Genomic DNA, 16,431 nt, shown 5'->3' with positions numbered 1-16,431 from the left:
ACTGTTCCTGAACTCGTGGCCGCTGTAGCTCCTGCTCGACGGCAGCAGCAAGAAGAGAGCACGGCCTGGGTGGTGGGTCCTTGACGATGGATGTCGCTTTCCTGCGACGACACTCCTCGTAAATGTGCTCAGTGATGGGAAGGAGTTTTCCTGTGACGGACTGGGCTGTATCCCCTACCTTTTGTAGCCTCTTCCATTCCGGGGCGTTGTGTTTGCACCCCAGGCTGTGAGTTGGTCGAAGTTTCAGATGACGTGCCGAATCTGTGCAAGTTTCTAAGAGAGTAGGGGCACAGTCATGCCTTCTTTGTCACGGCACCTACGTGCTGGTCCCAGCACAGACCCTACGAAATGATAACGCCAAGGAATTGAAAGTGACAGCCCGCCCCAACACCACGGGCCCCTCACCTTTAAGAGATCCAGCTGGTCTGTGAGCTTGCGGGAGGCGCCGGAGAAGATCTGCTCCTTGTTCTCCTGGACGTGCTTCTCCATTTGGGATTTCATCCGGTCAAAGCAGCGAGGACCGCTCTCCAACGCGCACGCTGCAAAGAATTGGGAGCGTTAACAGACCGAGCGTTCGGTAGCTACATCAGATCCACACTAAGCCTGCACAGCAAGACCCCACAGTAACCTGAAGCCAGCTCAAACAGCCTCTGAACAACCAGGCCCAGCTCCTGGTCTTCACGTGTGGCTTAGTTACTGGGCCAGGCTGAACGGTTTCTACTGACAGGAGCAGGGGCAAAGGCGGGTTACTGGGCCAGGCTGAACGGTTTCTACTGACAGGAGCAGGGGCAAAGGCGGGTTACTGGGCCAGGCTGAACGGTTTCTACTGACAGGAGCAGGGGCAAAGGCGGGTTACTGGGCCAGGCTGAACGGTTTCTACCGACAGGAGCAGGGGCAAAGGCGGGTTACTGGGCCAGGCTGAACGGTTTCTACCGACAGGAGCAGGGGCAAAGGCGGGTTACTGGGCCAGGCTGAACGGTTTCTACCGACAGGAGCAGGGGCAAAGGCGGGTTACTGGGCCAGGCTGAACGGTTTCTACCGACAGGAGCAGGGGCAAAGGCGGGTTACTGGGCCAGGCTGAACGGTTTCTACCGACAGGAACAGGGGCAAAGGCGGGTTACTGGGCCAAGCTGAACGGTTTCTACCGACAGGAACAGGGGCAAAGGCGGGTTACTGGGCCAGGCTGAACGGTTTCTACCGACAGGAACAGGGGCAAAGGCGGGTTACTGGGCCAGGCTGAACGGTTTCTACCGACAGGAACAGGGGCAAAGGCGGGTTACTGGGCCAGGCTGAACGGTTTCTACCGACAGGAACAGGGGCAAAGGCGGGTTACTGGGCCAGGCTGAACGGTTTCTACTGACAGGAACAGGGGCAAAGGCGAGTTACTGGGCCTGGCTGAACGGTTTCTACCGACAGGAACAGGGGCAAAGGCGGGTTACTGGGCCAGGCTGAACGGTTTCTACCGACAGGAACAGGGGCAAAGGCGGGTTACTGGGCCAGGCTGAACGGTTTCTACCGACAGGAACAGGGGCAAAGGTGGGTTACTGGGCCAGGCTGAACGGTTTCTACCGACAGGAACAGGGGCAAAGGCGGGTTACTGGGCCAGGCTGAACGGTTTCTACCGACAGGAACAGGGGCAAAGGCGGGTTACTGGGCCAGGCTGAACGGTTTCTACCGACAGGAACAGGGGCAAAGGCGGGTTACTGGGCCTGGCTGAACTGTTTCTACCGACAGGAACAGGGGCAAAGGCGGGTTACTGGGCCAGGCTGAACGGTTTCTACTGACAGGAACAGGGGCAAAGGCGAGTTACTGGGCCTGGCTGAACGGTTTCTACAGATGGGGCTCGTCAGCCGTGGTTGGCAGCTCATCTAGGAGAAGGAAAACTCTGATCTCAAACCTCCGCTGCCTTGTGGTTATACCCACCCCAGGGGAGGCTTTGGGATAAACCCCGAGGAAACATTTGGAACTGGGATCCCTAAGGCAGTCTGACGTTGAGTTCAACGCTGACCGGCAACTCCTGTGACGCCGCAGCTGCCAAACTGTATCAGTGTCTGCCGTTCCTCTGGGTTCACCTGCTCGTGGAGAGGGGAGCAGCTTGCCCTCCGTATCGTACAGTCCTGGCTTGTGTACAACACAGACAGCTGGGACACAACTTATACGTGGTCGACCCCAACCAACCCCTATCATCTTTCGATAGTATCGATGGAGAACAATTTTACACTGCTCCTGCTCAAGAAGTGACTTCAATACCGCCCACCAGGGTGAGACAGCCCCTTGACAACATACAGTAGTGTGTTCTGAGCACAGACACTCCAACACAGTCAGCTCACCTGAGGCACCGCCCCTCTGAATGAGTATAGTCTCTCCTACAGGACCTTGCTCTCTCAATACTGCCCCTCCCACAGCAAATACTTCCCACAGTGTGACCCTCCCCCCAACAGTGTGACCCACCCTCGGTATCGCCCCTCCCACAGTGTGACCCTCCCTCATTACCGTCCCCCCCAACAGTGTGACCCACCCTCAGTATCGCCCCTCCCACAGTGTGACCCTCCCTCATTACCGCCCCCCCCAACAGTGTGACCCACCCTCGGCATCGCTCCTCCCACAGTGTGACCCACCCTCGGCATCGCCCCTCCCACTGTGTGACCCTCCCTCGGTACCACCCCTCCGACAGTGTGACCCTCCCTCGGTACCCGCTCCTCCCACAGTGTGACCCTCCCTCGGTACCTCCCCTCCCACAGTGTGACCCACCCTCAGTATCGCCCCTCCCACAGTGTGACCCTCCCTCAATGCCACCCCTGCCACAGTGTGACCCACCCTCAGTATCGCCCCTCCCACAGTGTAACCCTCCCTCATTACCACCCCCCCCAACAGTGTGACCCACCCTCGGTACCCGCCCCCTCCCACAGTGTGACCCTCCCTCAGTACCACCCCTCCCACAGTGTGACCCTCCCTCATTACCACCCCTCCGACAGTGTGACCCACCCTCGGTACCCGCCCCTCCCACAGTGTGACCCTCCCTCAGTACCACCCCTCCCACAGTGTGACCCTCCCTCAGTACCTCCCCTCCCACAGTGTGACCCTCCCTCGGTACCACCCCTCCCACAGTGTGACCCTCCCTCGGTACCTCCCCTCCCACAGTGTGACCCTCCCTCGGTACCGCCCCTCCCACAGTGTGACCCACCCTCAGTATCGCCCCTCCCACAGTGTGACCCTCCCTCGGCATCGCCCCTCCCACAGTGTGACCCTCCCTCAATGCCACCCCTGCCACAGTGTGACCCACCCTCAGTATCGCCCCTCCCACAGTGTAACCCTCCCTCATTACCACCCCCCCCCAACAGTGTGACCCACCCTCGGCATCGCCCCTCCCACAGTGTGACCCTCCCCTGGTACCGCCCTTTTGATTCTCAACTCGGCTACTGTTCTTCAGTCCCTGAAGTTGAGCTGCCTGTTTACAGTACGACAGGGTCTGGCATCGACGACAGCTCAGAAATCATGCAGGTGCTGGGGGCTGACTGTGGAAACGGCACCTCCTCTGTCTCACCACAGGCCTCGAAAGGGTCTGCCTCTGCTCACCCACCCCCCCAACAACCTGTGTTCTGTGGGCTCGGTAAAAGGCAGCTTACACGAGTAGGCTGGCGTCATCCTATTCTGCACGGTTGGAGTGAGGATGCGGGAGATGCTTCGCTGCCGAGCAGAGATGTCGTTGATGAGGAAGATGGCAAAGTTCTCCAGCTGTAAGTGTGGGGAGAGAGAGGGCGAGAGGGAGGAGGTGTACAGAAAGGGGTATACGAATACAGGAAGAGATAGGGGGAAAGATGGAGCAGAAAATATTGGAGAATCAGATTTATTACCAAAGTTCAAAGTAAATTTTATTATCAAAGTACCTACAGGTCACCAAATACAATCCCTGAAATTAATTTTCTTGTGGGCATCCCAGTAAAACAAAAAGAAACAGAACCAGTGAAAAATCTACACAGGAGGTGGACAAATAACCAATGTGCAAATAATACTGAGAATATTGCAGGAATCTTTGGAAGTGAGTCCACAGGTTGTGGAATCAGTTCAGATTTGAGGTGAATGGAGTTATCCACACTGGTTCAGGAGCCTGACGGCTGTGGGGTAACAACTGTTACTGAACCTGGTGGTGTGGGGCCTCGAAGCTCCTGGGCCTCCTGCCAATGACAGTCACGAGAAGAGAGCATGGCCTGGAAGGTGGATGCTGCTTTTTTGTGCCAGCGCTTCACCCGTCAGCCAGGTTATGGTCTCTCCACTGCTGCAATCTGGGAGGTGGTATCAAGGTTATTGCTCAAGAAAGGCTCTAACAATAAGCCAGGAAATTATAGGCTAGTGAGCCTAACATCAGCCATTAGTAAATTATTGGAAGGTATTCTAAGGGACGAGATATATCGGTATTTGGATAACGGCCCAATTGGGGGTGGTCTACATAGCTTTGTGTGTGGAAGATCATGTCTAGCCAATCCTGTACAGATTTTCCAGGAAGGTCGGTGAAGGGAAGGCAGTGGATGCTGTCCACGTGGACTTAGCAGGCCTTTTGACGAAGTTCTGCATACGAAGCTGGTCCAGAAAGATAAGTCACTTGGCATTCAGGGTGAAGTAGTCAACTGGGTTTGACATTGGCTTCACAGGCAAAACTACAGAGTGGTGTAGAGGGCTGCCTCTCTGACTGGAGGCCTGTGACTAGTGGAGTGCCACAGGGATCGATGCTGGGTCTGTCGTTGTTTATCATCTACACTAACAATTCAAATGATAATGTGGTAAACTAGACCAGCAAATTTGTGACACGTTAGGCACAAGTAACATGGACAGCCACATGGACAGAAGATGTCAAATCGAGGACCAAGAACTTTCTACAGGGGCACGATTGAGAACACCCTGATTGGCTGCATCACTGCCTGGTATGGGAACTGTGCTTCCCTCAATCGCAGGACTCTGCAGAGAGTGGTGCAGACAGCCTAGAACATCTGTAGATGTGAACTTCCCACTATTCAGGACATTTACAGAGACAGGTGTGTAAAAAGGGCCCACAGGATCATTGGGGACCTGAGTCACCCCAACCACAATCTATTCCAGCTGCTACCATCCGGGAAACGGTACCGCAGCATAAAAGCCAGGACCAACAGGCTCCGGGACAGCTTCTTACTCCTCATGTATGTGAAGGATGTAAGAAATAAAGTCAATTCAACATGGATGGTGTAGAAGGGAGGGGTTAGATTGATTGTGGAGTAGGTTTCGGACAGGCTGATACAACTCCCCAAGCACGGCTGCAAAGGGGGAGGGTTGGCCACAGGGCTAGCAACCACATCCCATTAAAAACAACCAGAGCTACAGAAACACTAAGCTCCTGGGAGAGGAGGGATCTAAAGTATGAGTTACACTTGCGGACAACCTTAAAGACTGTCCCAGCAGAGAGGATTCGGGCAAGCTGCTGTCGGATTTCTATGACCCAGTAGGCATGATGGAGCTTAAGAAGAAAGAAGAGGAACATCACGGGCTGAAGGGCCTGTACTGGGCTGTACTATTCTGCACTCTGTGGACAGTTCAGACAAAGATGACTGACTAAGAACTGATCATCGGGGACTCACTGCTCCTCCAGGACAGAACTCTCCAAACGAGAAGCTGGAGGAACCCAAAGGATAATCAGGCACTGGACACAGACTATCGGAGTTTTGTTTATTTGTGTGTTCAGGAAAGCTTCCTTAGTCAGCATGTAGAGGTCCCACAAGAGAGTGTGTGATACTGGATCTGCTATTAGGGAATGAGACAGGACAGGCGACAGAAGTTTGTGTAGGGGAACGCTCTGCATCCAGTGACCGCAGTGCCATTCGTTTCAAAGTAAACATGAACAAAGTGAGAAGTCTGGCCTGTGGGCTGAGGTTCGAAATGGGAGAAAGACCATTTTTGACGGTATCAGAAATTCTCTGGGAAGTGTGAATTGGGACAGGCTGTTTTGTGGCACAGCTGTACTTGGAAACAACATTTTGAGAGTACAAAGCTTGTATGTGCCTGTCAGAACAAAAGGTAAAGATAACAGGTGTGGAGAACCTTGGTTTTCAAGAGATATTGAGGTCCTGGTTAAGAGAAAACAAAAGAGGTACATAGCAGGTTTAGGCAGGTAGGAACAAATGAGGTGCTTATGGAGTATGAGAAATACAAGAGAACACTTAAGAAAGAAGGGGGCTAAAAGAAGGCACGAGGTTGCCCTGGCAGACAAGGTGAAGGAGAATCCTAAGCGATTCTACAGGTATGTTAAGAGCAAAAGGATTGCAAGGGGGAAAACTGGTCCTCTGGAAGACCAGAATGGTAATCTATGTTTGGAGCCAAAAGAGTTGGGGGAGACCTTAAATGCATTCCTTGCATCTGTATTTACCCGGGAGAGACGGACGGAGTCCATAGAAGGGAAGAGAAGCAGCATCAACCTCATGGACACTGTACAGAGCGCTGAGGAGGAGGTGGCAAATTTGCTGGAGAAGCCAGAGAATGGAAGAAGAGGGTTGCCCCTTTGATGGGAGGCCTTTGACAAATGGTTTGCTACGGGGTCCGGTGTTGGGTCTGTCGTTGTTTGTCATCTATAACAATGGTCTGGATGATAACGTGGTTATCTGGATCCGCAAATCTGCGGATGACACCAAGATTGAGGGCGTAGTGGTCTGTGACAAAGGCTTTCATGGCTTGTAGAGGGATCTGCATCAGGTGGAAAAATACAGATGGAATATTGAATTGACATAGGATCGGAAGGTACAGAATCTTTATGGGTTGAGCTGAGAAATCGCAGGGGTAAAAGGACCCTGATGGCAGTTATCTACAGGCCTCCAAACAGCTGCAGTGATGTGGACTACAAATTACAACAGGAAATAGAAAAGGCTTGCCAAAAGGGCAGAGTTATGATAATTGTGGGGGATTTTAACATGCGAGTGGATTGGGAAAATCAGGTCGGCACTGGATCTCAGGAGAGAGAATCTGTAGAATATCTAAGGGATGGCTTTTTAGAACAGCTTGTTGTTGAGCCCACTAGGGGATCGGCTGTACTGGATTGGGTATTGTGTATTGAACCAGAGGTGATTAGAGAGATGGAAGTGAAGGAACCCTTAGGAGGCAGTGATCACAACATGATTGAGTTCACTGTGAAATTTGAGAAAGAGAAGCCGAAATCCGATGTGTCGGTATTTCAGTGGAGTAAAGGAAATTACAGTGGCATGAGAGAGGAACTGGCCAAGGTTGACTGGAAAGGGACACTAGCGGGAAGGACGACAGAGCAGCAGTGGCTGGAATTTATGCGAGAAGTGAGGAAGGTGCAAGACAGATATATTCCAAAGAAGAAGAAATTTTTGAATGGAAAAAGGATGCAACCGTGGCTGATAAGAGAAGTCAAAGCCAAAGTAAAAGCAAAGCAGAGGGCATACAAGGAAGCAAAAATTAGTGGGAAGACAGAGGATTGGGAAGTTTTTAAAAGCTTACAAAAGGAACTAAGAAGGTCATTAAGAGGGAAAAGATGAACTATGAAAGGAAGCCAGCAAATAATATCAAAGAGGATACTAAAAGCTTTTTCAAGTATATAAAGAGAAAAAGGTGAGAGTAGATATAGGACCGACAGAAAATGATGCTGGAGAAATTGTAGTGGGAGATAAGGAGATGGCGGAGGAACTGAATGAGTATTTTGCATCAGTCTTCACTGAGGAAGACATCAGTAATATTCCGGACATTCAAGGGTGTCAGGGAAGAGAAATATGCGCAGTCACAATTACAACAGAGAAAGTACTCAGGAAGCTGAATAGTCTAAGGGTAGATAAATCTCCTGGACCAGATGGAATGCACCCTCGTGTTCTGAAGGAAGTAGCTGTGGAGATTGCGGAGCCATTAGCAATGATCTTTCAAAAGTCGATAGATTCTGGCCTGGTTCTGGAGGACTGGAAGATTGCAAATGTCACTCCGCTGTTTAAGAAGTGGGCAGGGAAGCAAAAAGGAAATTATAGACCTGTTAGCTTGACATCGGTGGTTGGGAAGTTGTTGGAGTCGATTGACAAGGATGAGGTTACAGAGTACTTGAAGGCATATGACAAGATAGGCAGAACTTAGCATGGTTTCCTTAAAGGAAAATCCTGCCTGACAAACCTAGTGCAATTTTTTGAGGAAATTACAAGTAGACTAGACAAGGGAGATGCAGTGGATGTTGCGATTTGGATTTTCAGAAGGCCTTTGACAAGGTGCCGCACATGAGGCTGCTAAACAAGATAAGAGCCCATTGAATTACGGGAAAGTTACATACGTGGATAGAGCGTTGGCTGATTGGCAGGAAACAGAGAGTGGGAATAAAGGGATCCCATTCTGGTTGGCTGCCGGTTACCAGTGGTGTTCCACAGGGGTCCATGTTGGGGCTGCTTCTTTTTACGTTGTATATCAACAATTTGGATTATGGAATAGATGGCTTTGTGGCTAAGTTTGCTGATGATACAAAGATAGGTGGAGGGGCCGGTAGTGCTGAGGAAACAGAGAGTCTGCAGAGAGACTTGGATAGATTGGGGGAATGGGCAAAGAAGTGGCAAATGAATTAAATGTTGGAAAGTGTACGGTCATGCACTTTGGTAGAAGAAATAAACCGGCAGACTATTATTTAAATGGGGAGAGAATTCAAAGTTCTGAGATGCAATGGGACTTGGGAATCCTCGTACAGGATACCCTTAAGGTTAACCTCCAGGTTGAGTCGGTGGTGAAGAAGGCGAATGCAATGTTGGCATTCATTTCTAGAGGAATAGAGTACAGGAGCAGGGATGTGATGTTGAGGCTCTATAAGGCACTGGTAAGACCTCACTTGGAACACTGTGTGCAGTTTTGGTCTCCTTATTTAAGGAAGGATTGCTGACATTGGAGAGGGTTTAGAGAAGATTCACTAGAATGATTCTGGGAATGAGAGGGTTAACATATGAGGAATGTTTGACCGCTCTTGAACTGTACTCGTTGGAGTTTAGAAGAATGAGAGGGGACCTCATAGAAACATTTCGAATGTTGAAAGGCATGGACAGAGTGGATGTGGCAAAGTTGTTTCCCATGGTGGGGGAGTCTAGTACGAGAGGACATGACTTGAGGATTGAAGGGCGCCCATTCAGAACAGAGATGTGAAAAAAAATTTTTAGCCAGAGGGTGGTGAATCTATGGAATTTGTTGCCATGGGCGGCAGTGGAGGCCAAGTCATTGGGTATATTTAAGGCAGAGATTGATAGGAATCTGAGTAGTCAGGACATCAAAGGTTACGGTGAGAAGGCGGGGGAATGGGACTAAAGAGGAGATTGGATCAGCTCATGATGAAATGGCGGAGCAGACTTGATGGGCCGAATGGCCGACTTCTGCTCCTTTGTCTTATGGAGTTTAATGCAGACAAGTGTGAGGTTTTGCACTTCGTTAGGACCAACCAGGGTAGGTCTTACACATTGAACGATAGGGCACTGAGGAGTGTGGTGGAGCAAGGGGATCTGGGAATACAGGTACATAGTTCATTGAAAATGGCATCACAGGTAGATAGAGTCGTAAAGAAAGCCTTTGGCACATTGGCCTTCATAAATCAATGTATTGAATACAGAAGATGGGTCGTTATGTTGAAAATATACAAGATGTTGGTGAGGACTGATTTGGAGTATTGCATGCAGGTTTACAGGAAAGATGTAAGGTTGAAGGAGTACAGAGAAAATTGACAATGATGTTGCTGTGTCTGGAGGACCTGAGTTATGTGAAAAGATTGAATAGGTTAAGACTGTATTCTTTAGAACATCAAAGATTGAGAGGAGATTTGATGGAAGTATCCAGGGGGAAGGGATTCAGAGTTCTGGACCATTGGAACCTCCTTTTGGGCAGGACTGACTTATACAAAATGGACGGGTTGCACTTGAATCCGAGGGGGACCAATATACTGGTGGGAAGGTTTGCTAAGGCTATTGGGGAGAGTTTAAACTAGAATTGCTGGAGGTTGGGAAAAGAACTGAAGAGACGGAGGAAGGGGCGGTTGGCTCACAAATAGAGAAAGCTTGTAGGCAGTGTGAGAGGGAGGATAGGCAGGTGATAAAGAAGGGATTCACTCAGACCCATGGTTTGAAATGTGTCTATTTTAATGTAAGAAGCATCACGACCAAAGCGAATGAGCTTAGAGCATGGATCAGTACTTGGAGCTATGATGCTGTGGCCATTACAGAGACCTGGATGGTGCAGGGGCAGGAAAGGCTACTTCAAGTGCCAGGTTTTAGATGTTTCAGAAAGGACAGGGAGGGAGGCAAAAGAGGTGGGGGTGTGGCACTGCTGATCAGAGATAATGTCACGGCTGCAGAAAAGGAGGAAGTTATGGAGGGATTGTCTATGGAGTCTCTGTGGGTGGAAGTTAGGAACAGGAAGGGGTCAATAACTCTACTGGGTGTTTTATATAGACCACCTGATAGTAACAGGGACATCGAGAAGCAGATAGGGAGACAGATTCTGGAAAGGTGTAACAATAACAGGGTTGTCGTGATGGGAGATTTTAATTTCCCCAATGTTGATTGACATCTCCCTAGAGCAAGGGGTTTAGATGGGGTGGAGTTTGTTAAGTGTATTCAAGGTTTCCTACCACAATATGTAGATAAGCCTACAAGAGGAGAGGCTGTACTTGATCTGGTATTGGGAAATGAACCTGGTCAGGTGTCAGGTCTCTCAGTGGGAGAGCATTTTGAAGATAGTGGTCACAATTCTATCTCCTTTACCATAGATTTGGAGAGAGATAGGAACAGACAAGTTAGGGAAACGTTTAATTGGAGTAAGGGGAACTATCAGGCTATCAGGCAGGAACTTGGAAGCATAAATTGGAAACAGATGTTCTCAGGGAAATGTACAGAAGAAATGTTCAGGGGATATTTGCGTGGGGTTTTGCACTGGTATGTTCAAATGAAACAAGCAAAGGACAGTAGGGTACAGGAATCATGGTGTACAAAAGCTGTTGAAAATCTAGTCAAGAAGAAAAGAAGAGCTTACCAAAGGTTCAAAACTGGGTAATGACAGAGATCTAGAAGATTATAAGGCTAGCAGGAAGGAGCTTAAGAAGGAAATTAGGAGAGCCAGAAGGGGCCATGAGAAGGCCTTGACGGACAGGATTAAGGAAAACCCCAAGACATTCTACAGGTACGTGAAGAGCAAGAGGATAAGACGTGAGAGAAAAGGACCAATCAAGTGTGACAGTGGAAAAGTGTGTATGGAAACGGGGGAGATAGCAGAGGTACTTAATGAATACTTTGCTTCAGTATTCACTATGGAAAAGGATCTTAGCAATTGTAGGGATGACTTACAGTGAACTGAAAAGCTTGAGCACATAGACATTAAGAAAGAGGATGTGCTGGAGCTTTTGGAAAGCATCAAGTTGGATAAGTCACCAGGACCGGATGAGATATACCCCAGGCTACTGTGGGAGGCAACGGAGGAGATTGCTGAGCCTCTGGCAATGATCTTTGCATCATCAATGAGGAAACAGGAGAAGTTCTGGAGTATTGGAGGGTTGCAGATGTTGTTCCTTTATTTAAGGAGTAGAGATAGCCCAGGAAATCATAGACCAGTGAGTCTTACTTCTGTAGTTGTTAAATTGATGGAGAAAATCCTGAGAGGCAGGATTTATGAACATTTAGAGAGGCATAATATGATTAGGAATAGTCAGCATGGCTTTGTCAAGGGCAGGTCATGCCTTACGAGCCTGATTGTATTTTTTGAGGATGTGACTAAACACATTGATGAAGGAAGAGCAGTAGATGTAGTGTATATGGATTTCAGCAAGGCATTTGATAAGATATCCCCATGCAAGGCTTATTGAGAAAATAAGGAGGCATGGGATCCAAGGGGACATTGCTTTGTGGATCCAGAACTGGCTTGCCCACAGAAGGCAAAGAGTGGTTGTAGATGGGTTATATTCTGCATGGAGACCAGTGACCACTGGTGTGCCTCAGGGATCTGTTCTGGGACCCTTTCCCTTCGTGATTTTTATAAATTTATCTGATTGAGGAAATGAAGGGATGGGTTAAGTGAATTTGCTGATGAACAAAGGTTGGGGTGTTGTGGATAATGTGGAGGGTTGTCAGAGGTTACAGCAGGACATTGATAGGATGCAAAATTGGGCAGATGGAGTTCAACCCAGATAAGTGTGAGGTGGTTCATTTTGGTAGGTCAAATATAATGGCAGAATATAGTGTTAATGGTAAGACTCTGGGCAGTGTGGAGGATCGGAGGGACCTTGGGGTCCGAGTCCATAGGACACTCAAAGCAGCTGCACAGGTTAACTGTGGTTAAGAAGGCATATAGTGTATTGGCCTTCATCAGCCATGGGATTGAGTTCAAGAGCCTAGAGGTAACGTTACAGTTGTATTGGACCCTGGTCAGACACCACTTGGGTATTGTGCTCATCTCTGGTCACCTCACTACAGGAAGGATGTGAAAACTATAGAAAGGGTGCAGAGGAGATTTACAAGGATGTTTCGTGGATTGGGGAGCATGCCTTATGAGAATAGGTCGAGTGAACTTGGCCTTTTCTCCTTGGAGCGATGGAGGATGAGAGGTGACCTGATAGAGGTGTATAAAACTCAGATAAAAGAGTTTTTTCTCTTTAATAATATAGGAAACGTCTCCAAGTTATTAATTTGGGATACATTGAAAGCTTATTTAAATGGTCAAATTATATCATATATAGCTAATTGAAGAAACAAACAAGAATGGAATTAGATAAAATTTCTAAACAAATTAAAGAATTGGATAACATTAATGCAATCTCTCCAAATGTTGTTTCATTTAAAAGAAGAGTAGAACTACAATCACAGTATAACTTATTATTAACATATCCTATTGAAGGATATTTGCTTAAATTGAGAAGTCAATTTTATATCTCTGGGAATAAAAATAATAAGCTCTTAGCTTCCCAACTAAGAACATTTAGAGCTAAAAGACAAATTTTAAAGATTCATAAAAACAATGGAGATATAGTAAGTAACTATGAGGATATTAATAATACTTTTCAAGATTTTTATTCTGATCTTTATAGATCTCAATTTCCTGCAGATTCCTCCAAAATGGAAGCTTTTTACATAAGATTAAATTTCCACAAATTTCTGATGAAGATCAACTGATGCTTGATGCTCCAATTACCGAACATGAAATTCAGAAAGCTATTTTATCAATGCAATCAGGTTAAGCTCCCGGACTTGATAGTTATTCGATGGGATTTTTCAAAAAATTTGGAAGATTACTTTCTCTGTATCTTTTGGAAATGTTTCACGAATCCTTTGAGAAGGGTAATTTACCTTCTTCTTTTTATGAAGCATCTATTTCCTTAATTCTTAAAAAAGATAAAGACCCTGCTGAATGTTCATCATATAGACCTATTTCGCTATTAAATGTGGATACAAAAATTCTTTCTAAAATAATGGCTAATCGCTTGGAAAATATTTTAATTAAAATTATCTCTGTGGATCAAACGGACTTTATTAAAGGCCGTTACTCTTTCTCTAATGTTCGGAGATTGATGAACATTATTTATTCACCATTATCTAAGCAACCTCAATGTGTAATCTCTCTTGATGCAGAGAAGGCATTCGATAGAGTTGAGTGGCCATACTTGTTCCAAGTATTAGAAAAATTTGGTTTTGGTAATAATTTTAATAGATGAATTCAGATGATTTATAAGAACCCTATTGCTACTGTCATTACTAACAATTATAGGTCTTCTTTCTTTTCACTTTCTCGTGGTACTAGACAGGGATGTCCATTAAGCTCTTTATTATTTAATCTTGTATTGGAGCCTTTAGCTATAACATTACGGGAGGCCAAAAACATTCATGGTATTTCTATAAATGGAACCATACATAAGATTTCTCTTTATGCAGATGATCTTTTGATTTTTATTTCGAATCTTGAGGAATCAATTCCTGATCTTTTGGAAACATTTTGGAAAATTTTGGAAATTTTTCAGGATATAAACTTAATTTGAATAAAAGTGAATTGTTTCCATTAAATGCTCCTGTTAGTACATTGATATTCCTTTTAGAATTGTTAATACATTTAGATATTTAGGTATTATAATTACTAAAAAATATAAAGATCTTTATAAAACTAATATAGTTCCTCTAGTAGACTCCATGAAATTACTATTTTCTAGATGGAATGCACTTACTCTTTCTTTAATAGGTCATATCCATGTTGTGAAAATTATGATTTTACCTAGTATAAGATGATGAGAGGCATTGATCGTGTGGATAGTCAGAGGCTTTTTCCCAGGGCTGAAATGGCTAGCACAAGAGGACACAGTTTTAAGGTGCTGGGGAGTAGGTACAGAGGAGATGTCGGGGGTAAGTTTTTTTACACAGAGTGGTGAGTGCGTGGAATGGGCTGCTGGCGACGGGGGTGGAGGCGGATATGATAGGGTCTTTTAAGAGACTCCTGGACAGGTGCATGGAGCTTAGAAAAATAGAGGGCTATGAGTAACCCCAGGTAATTTCTAAAGTAAGAACAAGGGCTGCACAGGATTGTGGGCCAAAGGGCCTGTATTGTGCTGTAGGTTTTCTATGTTTCTATCATGATGCAGGGGTATAGGTCATTAGTGAAGCTAATGAACTGATTCCTCCCCACCCACATGAACGACGATGGTCAGGGTGAGTGTGGTCATTGGACTGGACAGCTCGGGAGGAGAGAGGGCTGATAAGTGAGGCTCAGCCTGCTGTACTCACTGACCTTGGCACGCACTGCCGACAGCTGCTGCCACTGAATATGATTGACGGGCCGAATGTCGCCTTCAATCTGTCTCACTCGCTGCAGCAAATCAGAGAAGAAATATTCCAATTTCTCCAGGACGTCCACTTTAAATTTCTCCAGGTGCTGGGGGATGGAGATACTGTGGGAGGAAGGAGCGGGCAGAGGGGGAGAGGGGTTAGTCTGTGTGGCACAGCAGGGAAACAGGCCTTTCGGCCCAACACATCCATGCCAGCCAGCATCCCCGACAAAGCTGGTCCTAAAGAAGAGAAAATCGGCAGATGCTGGAAACCTGAGGAAGACACACAAAATGCTGGAGGAACTCAGTAGGCCAGGCAGCCTCTATGGAAAAGAGTACAGTCGATATTTTGGGCCGAGACCCTTCAGCTGGTCCCATTAGTCTCCGTTTAGCCCACATCCCTCAAACTGCCTGCAGTCCTGTACAAACCATGTACAAGTTCCCTTCGGAGGTGACTGCTGTAACCAGCTCAATCACTTTCTCTGATACCTCAACCCAACTAACAAGCGACATAACGAAATTACCTCTTGCTCCCTTTTAAATGTTTTCCTCTCTGAGGGAGCTGAAGAGCATGAGAGGGAGGGGTCAGGGGGACAGAGAGACGTAGGAAGGGTGGGGTCAGAGGGACGGAGGGATGGAAGAAGGGGGGGTCAGAGGGACGGAGGGATGGAAGGGGGGTCAGAGGGACAGAGGAAGGGGGGTCAGAGGGACGGAGGAAGGGGGGTCAGAGGGATGGAGGAAGGGGGGATCAGAGGGACAGAGGAAATGGGGGGTCAGAGGGATGGAGGAAGGGGGGTCAGAGGGACGGAGAAAGGGGGATCAGAGGGACAGAGGAAATGGGGGATCAGAGGGACGGAGGAAGGGGGGGTCAGAGGGACAGAGGAAATGGGGGGTCAGAGGGACGGAGGAAGGGGGATCAGAGGGATGGAGGAAGGGGGGTCAGAGGGACGGAGGAAGGGGAGTCAGAGGGACGGAGGAAGGGGGGTCAGAGGGACGGAGGAAGGGGGGGTCAGAGGGACGGAGGAAATGGGGGGTCAGAGGGACGGAGGAAGGGGGGTCAGAGGGACGGAGGAAATGGGGGGTCAGAGGGACGGAGGAAGGGGGGTCAGAGGGATGGAGGAAGGGGGATCAGAGGGACGGAGGAAATGGGGGGTCAGAGGGACGGAGGAAGGGGGGGTCAGGGACGGAGGAAGGGGGGGTCAGGGACGGAGGAAGGGGGGGTCAGGGACGGAGGAAGGGGGGTCAGAGGGATGGAGGAAGGGGGATCAGAGGGACGGAGGAAATGGGGGGTCAGAGGGATGGAGGAAGGGGGATCAGAGGGATGGAGGAAGGGGGATCAGAGGGACGGAGGAAGGGGGGTCAGAGGGACGGAGGAAGGGGGGTCAGAGGGACAGAGGAAATGGGGGGGTCAGAGGGATGGAGGAAGGGGGGGTCAGAGGGACGGAGGAAGGGGGGTCAGAGGGACGGTGGAAGGGGGGGTCAGACAGAGGAAATGGGGGGGTCAGAGGGATGGAGGAAGGGGGGGTAAGAGGGACAGAAGAAATGGGGGGTCAGAGGGATGGAGGAAGGGGGGTCAGAGGGATGGAGGAAGGGGGATCAGAGGGACAGAGGAAATGGGGGGTCAGAGGGATGGAGGAAGGGGGGTCAGAGGGACA

At 48.3% G+C, this 16,431-nt stretch overlaps 1 protein-coding gene across 4 annotated transcripts in view; it reads right to left on the bottom strand.

Moving 5' to 3' along the window:
- The window catches only part of LOC140732460 (uncharacterized), a 164,441-nt gene that overhangs the window by 54,008 nt on the left and 94,002 nt on the right, over positions 1–16,431 (bottom strand). For all 4 annotated transcript variants that reach the window (XM_073055138.1, XM_073055137.1, XM_073055140.1 and 1 more), the window contains exons 15-17: positions 14,740–14,899; positions 3,627–3,735; positions 406–539 (exon numbers count right to left, since the gene is read on the bottom strand). In XM_073055138.1, coding sequence (XP_072911239.1) covers positions 406–539; positions 3,627–3,735; positions 14,740–14,899 — 403 coding nt within the window. The remainder of the gene's footprint in view (positions 1–405; positions 540–3,626; positions 3,736–14,739; positions 14,900–16,431) is intronic.

This window comes from Hemitrygon akajei, chromosome 8, assembly GCF_048418815.1.
Source record: "Hemitrygon akajei chromosome 8, sHemAka1.3, whole genome shotgun sequence".
Taxonomy (NCBI): Eukaryota; Metazoa; Chordata; class Chondrichthyes; order Myliobatiformes; family Dasyatidae; genus Hemitrygon; species Hemitrygon akajei.
This window is presented reverse-complemented; position numbering and strand designations above follow the sequence as displayed.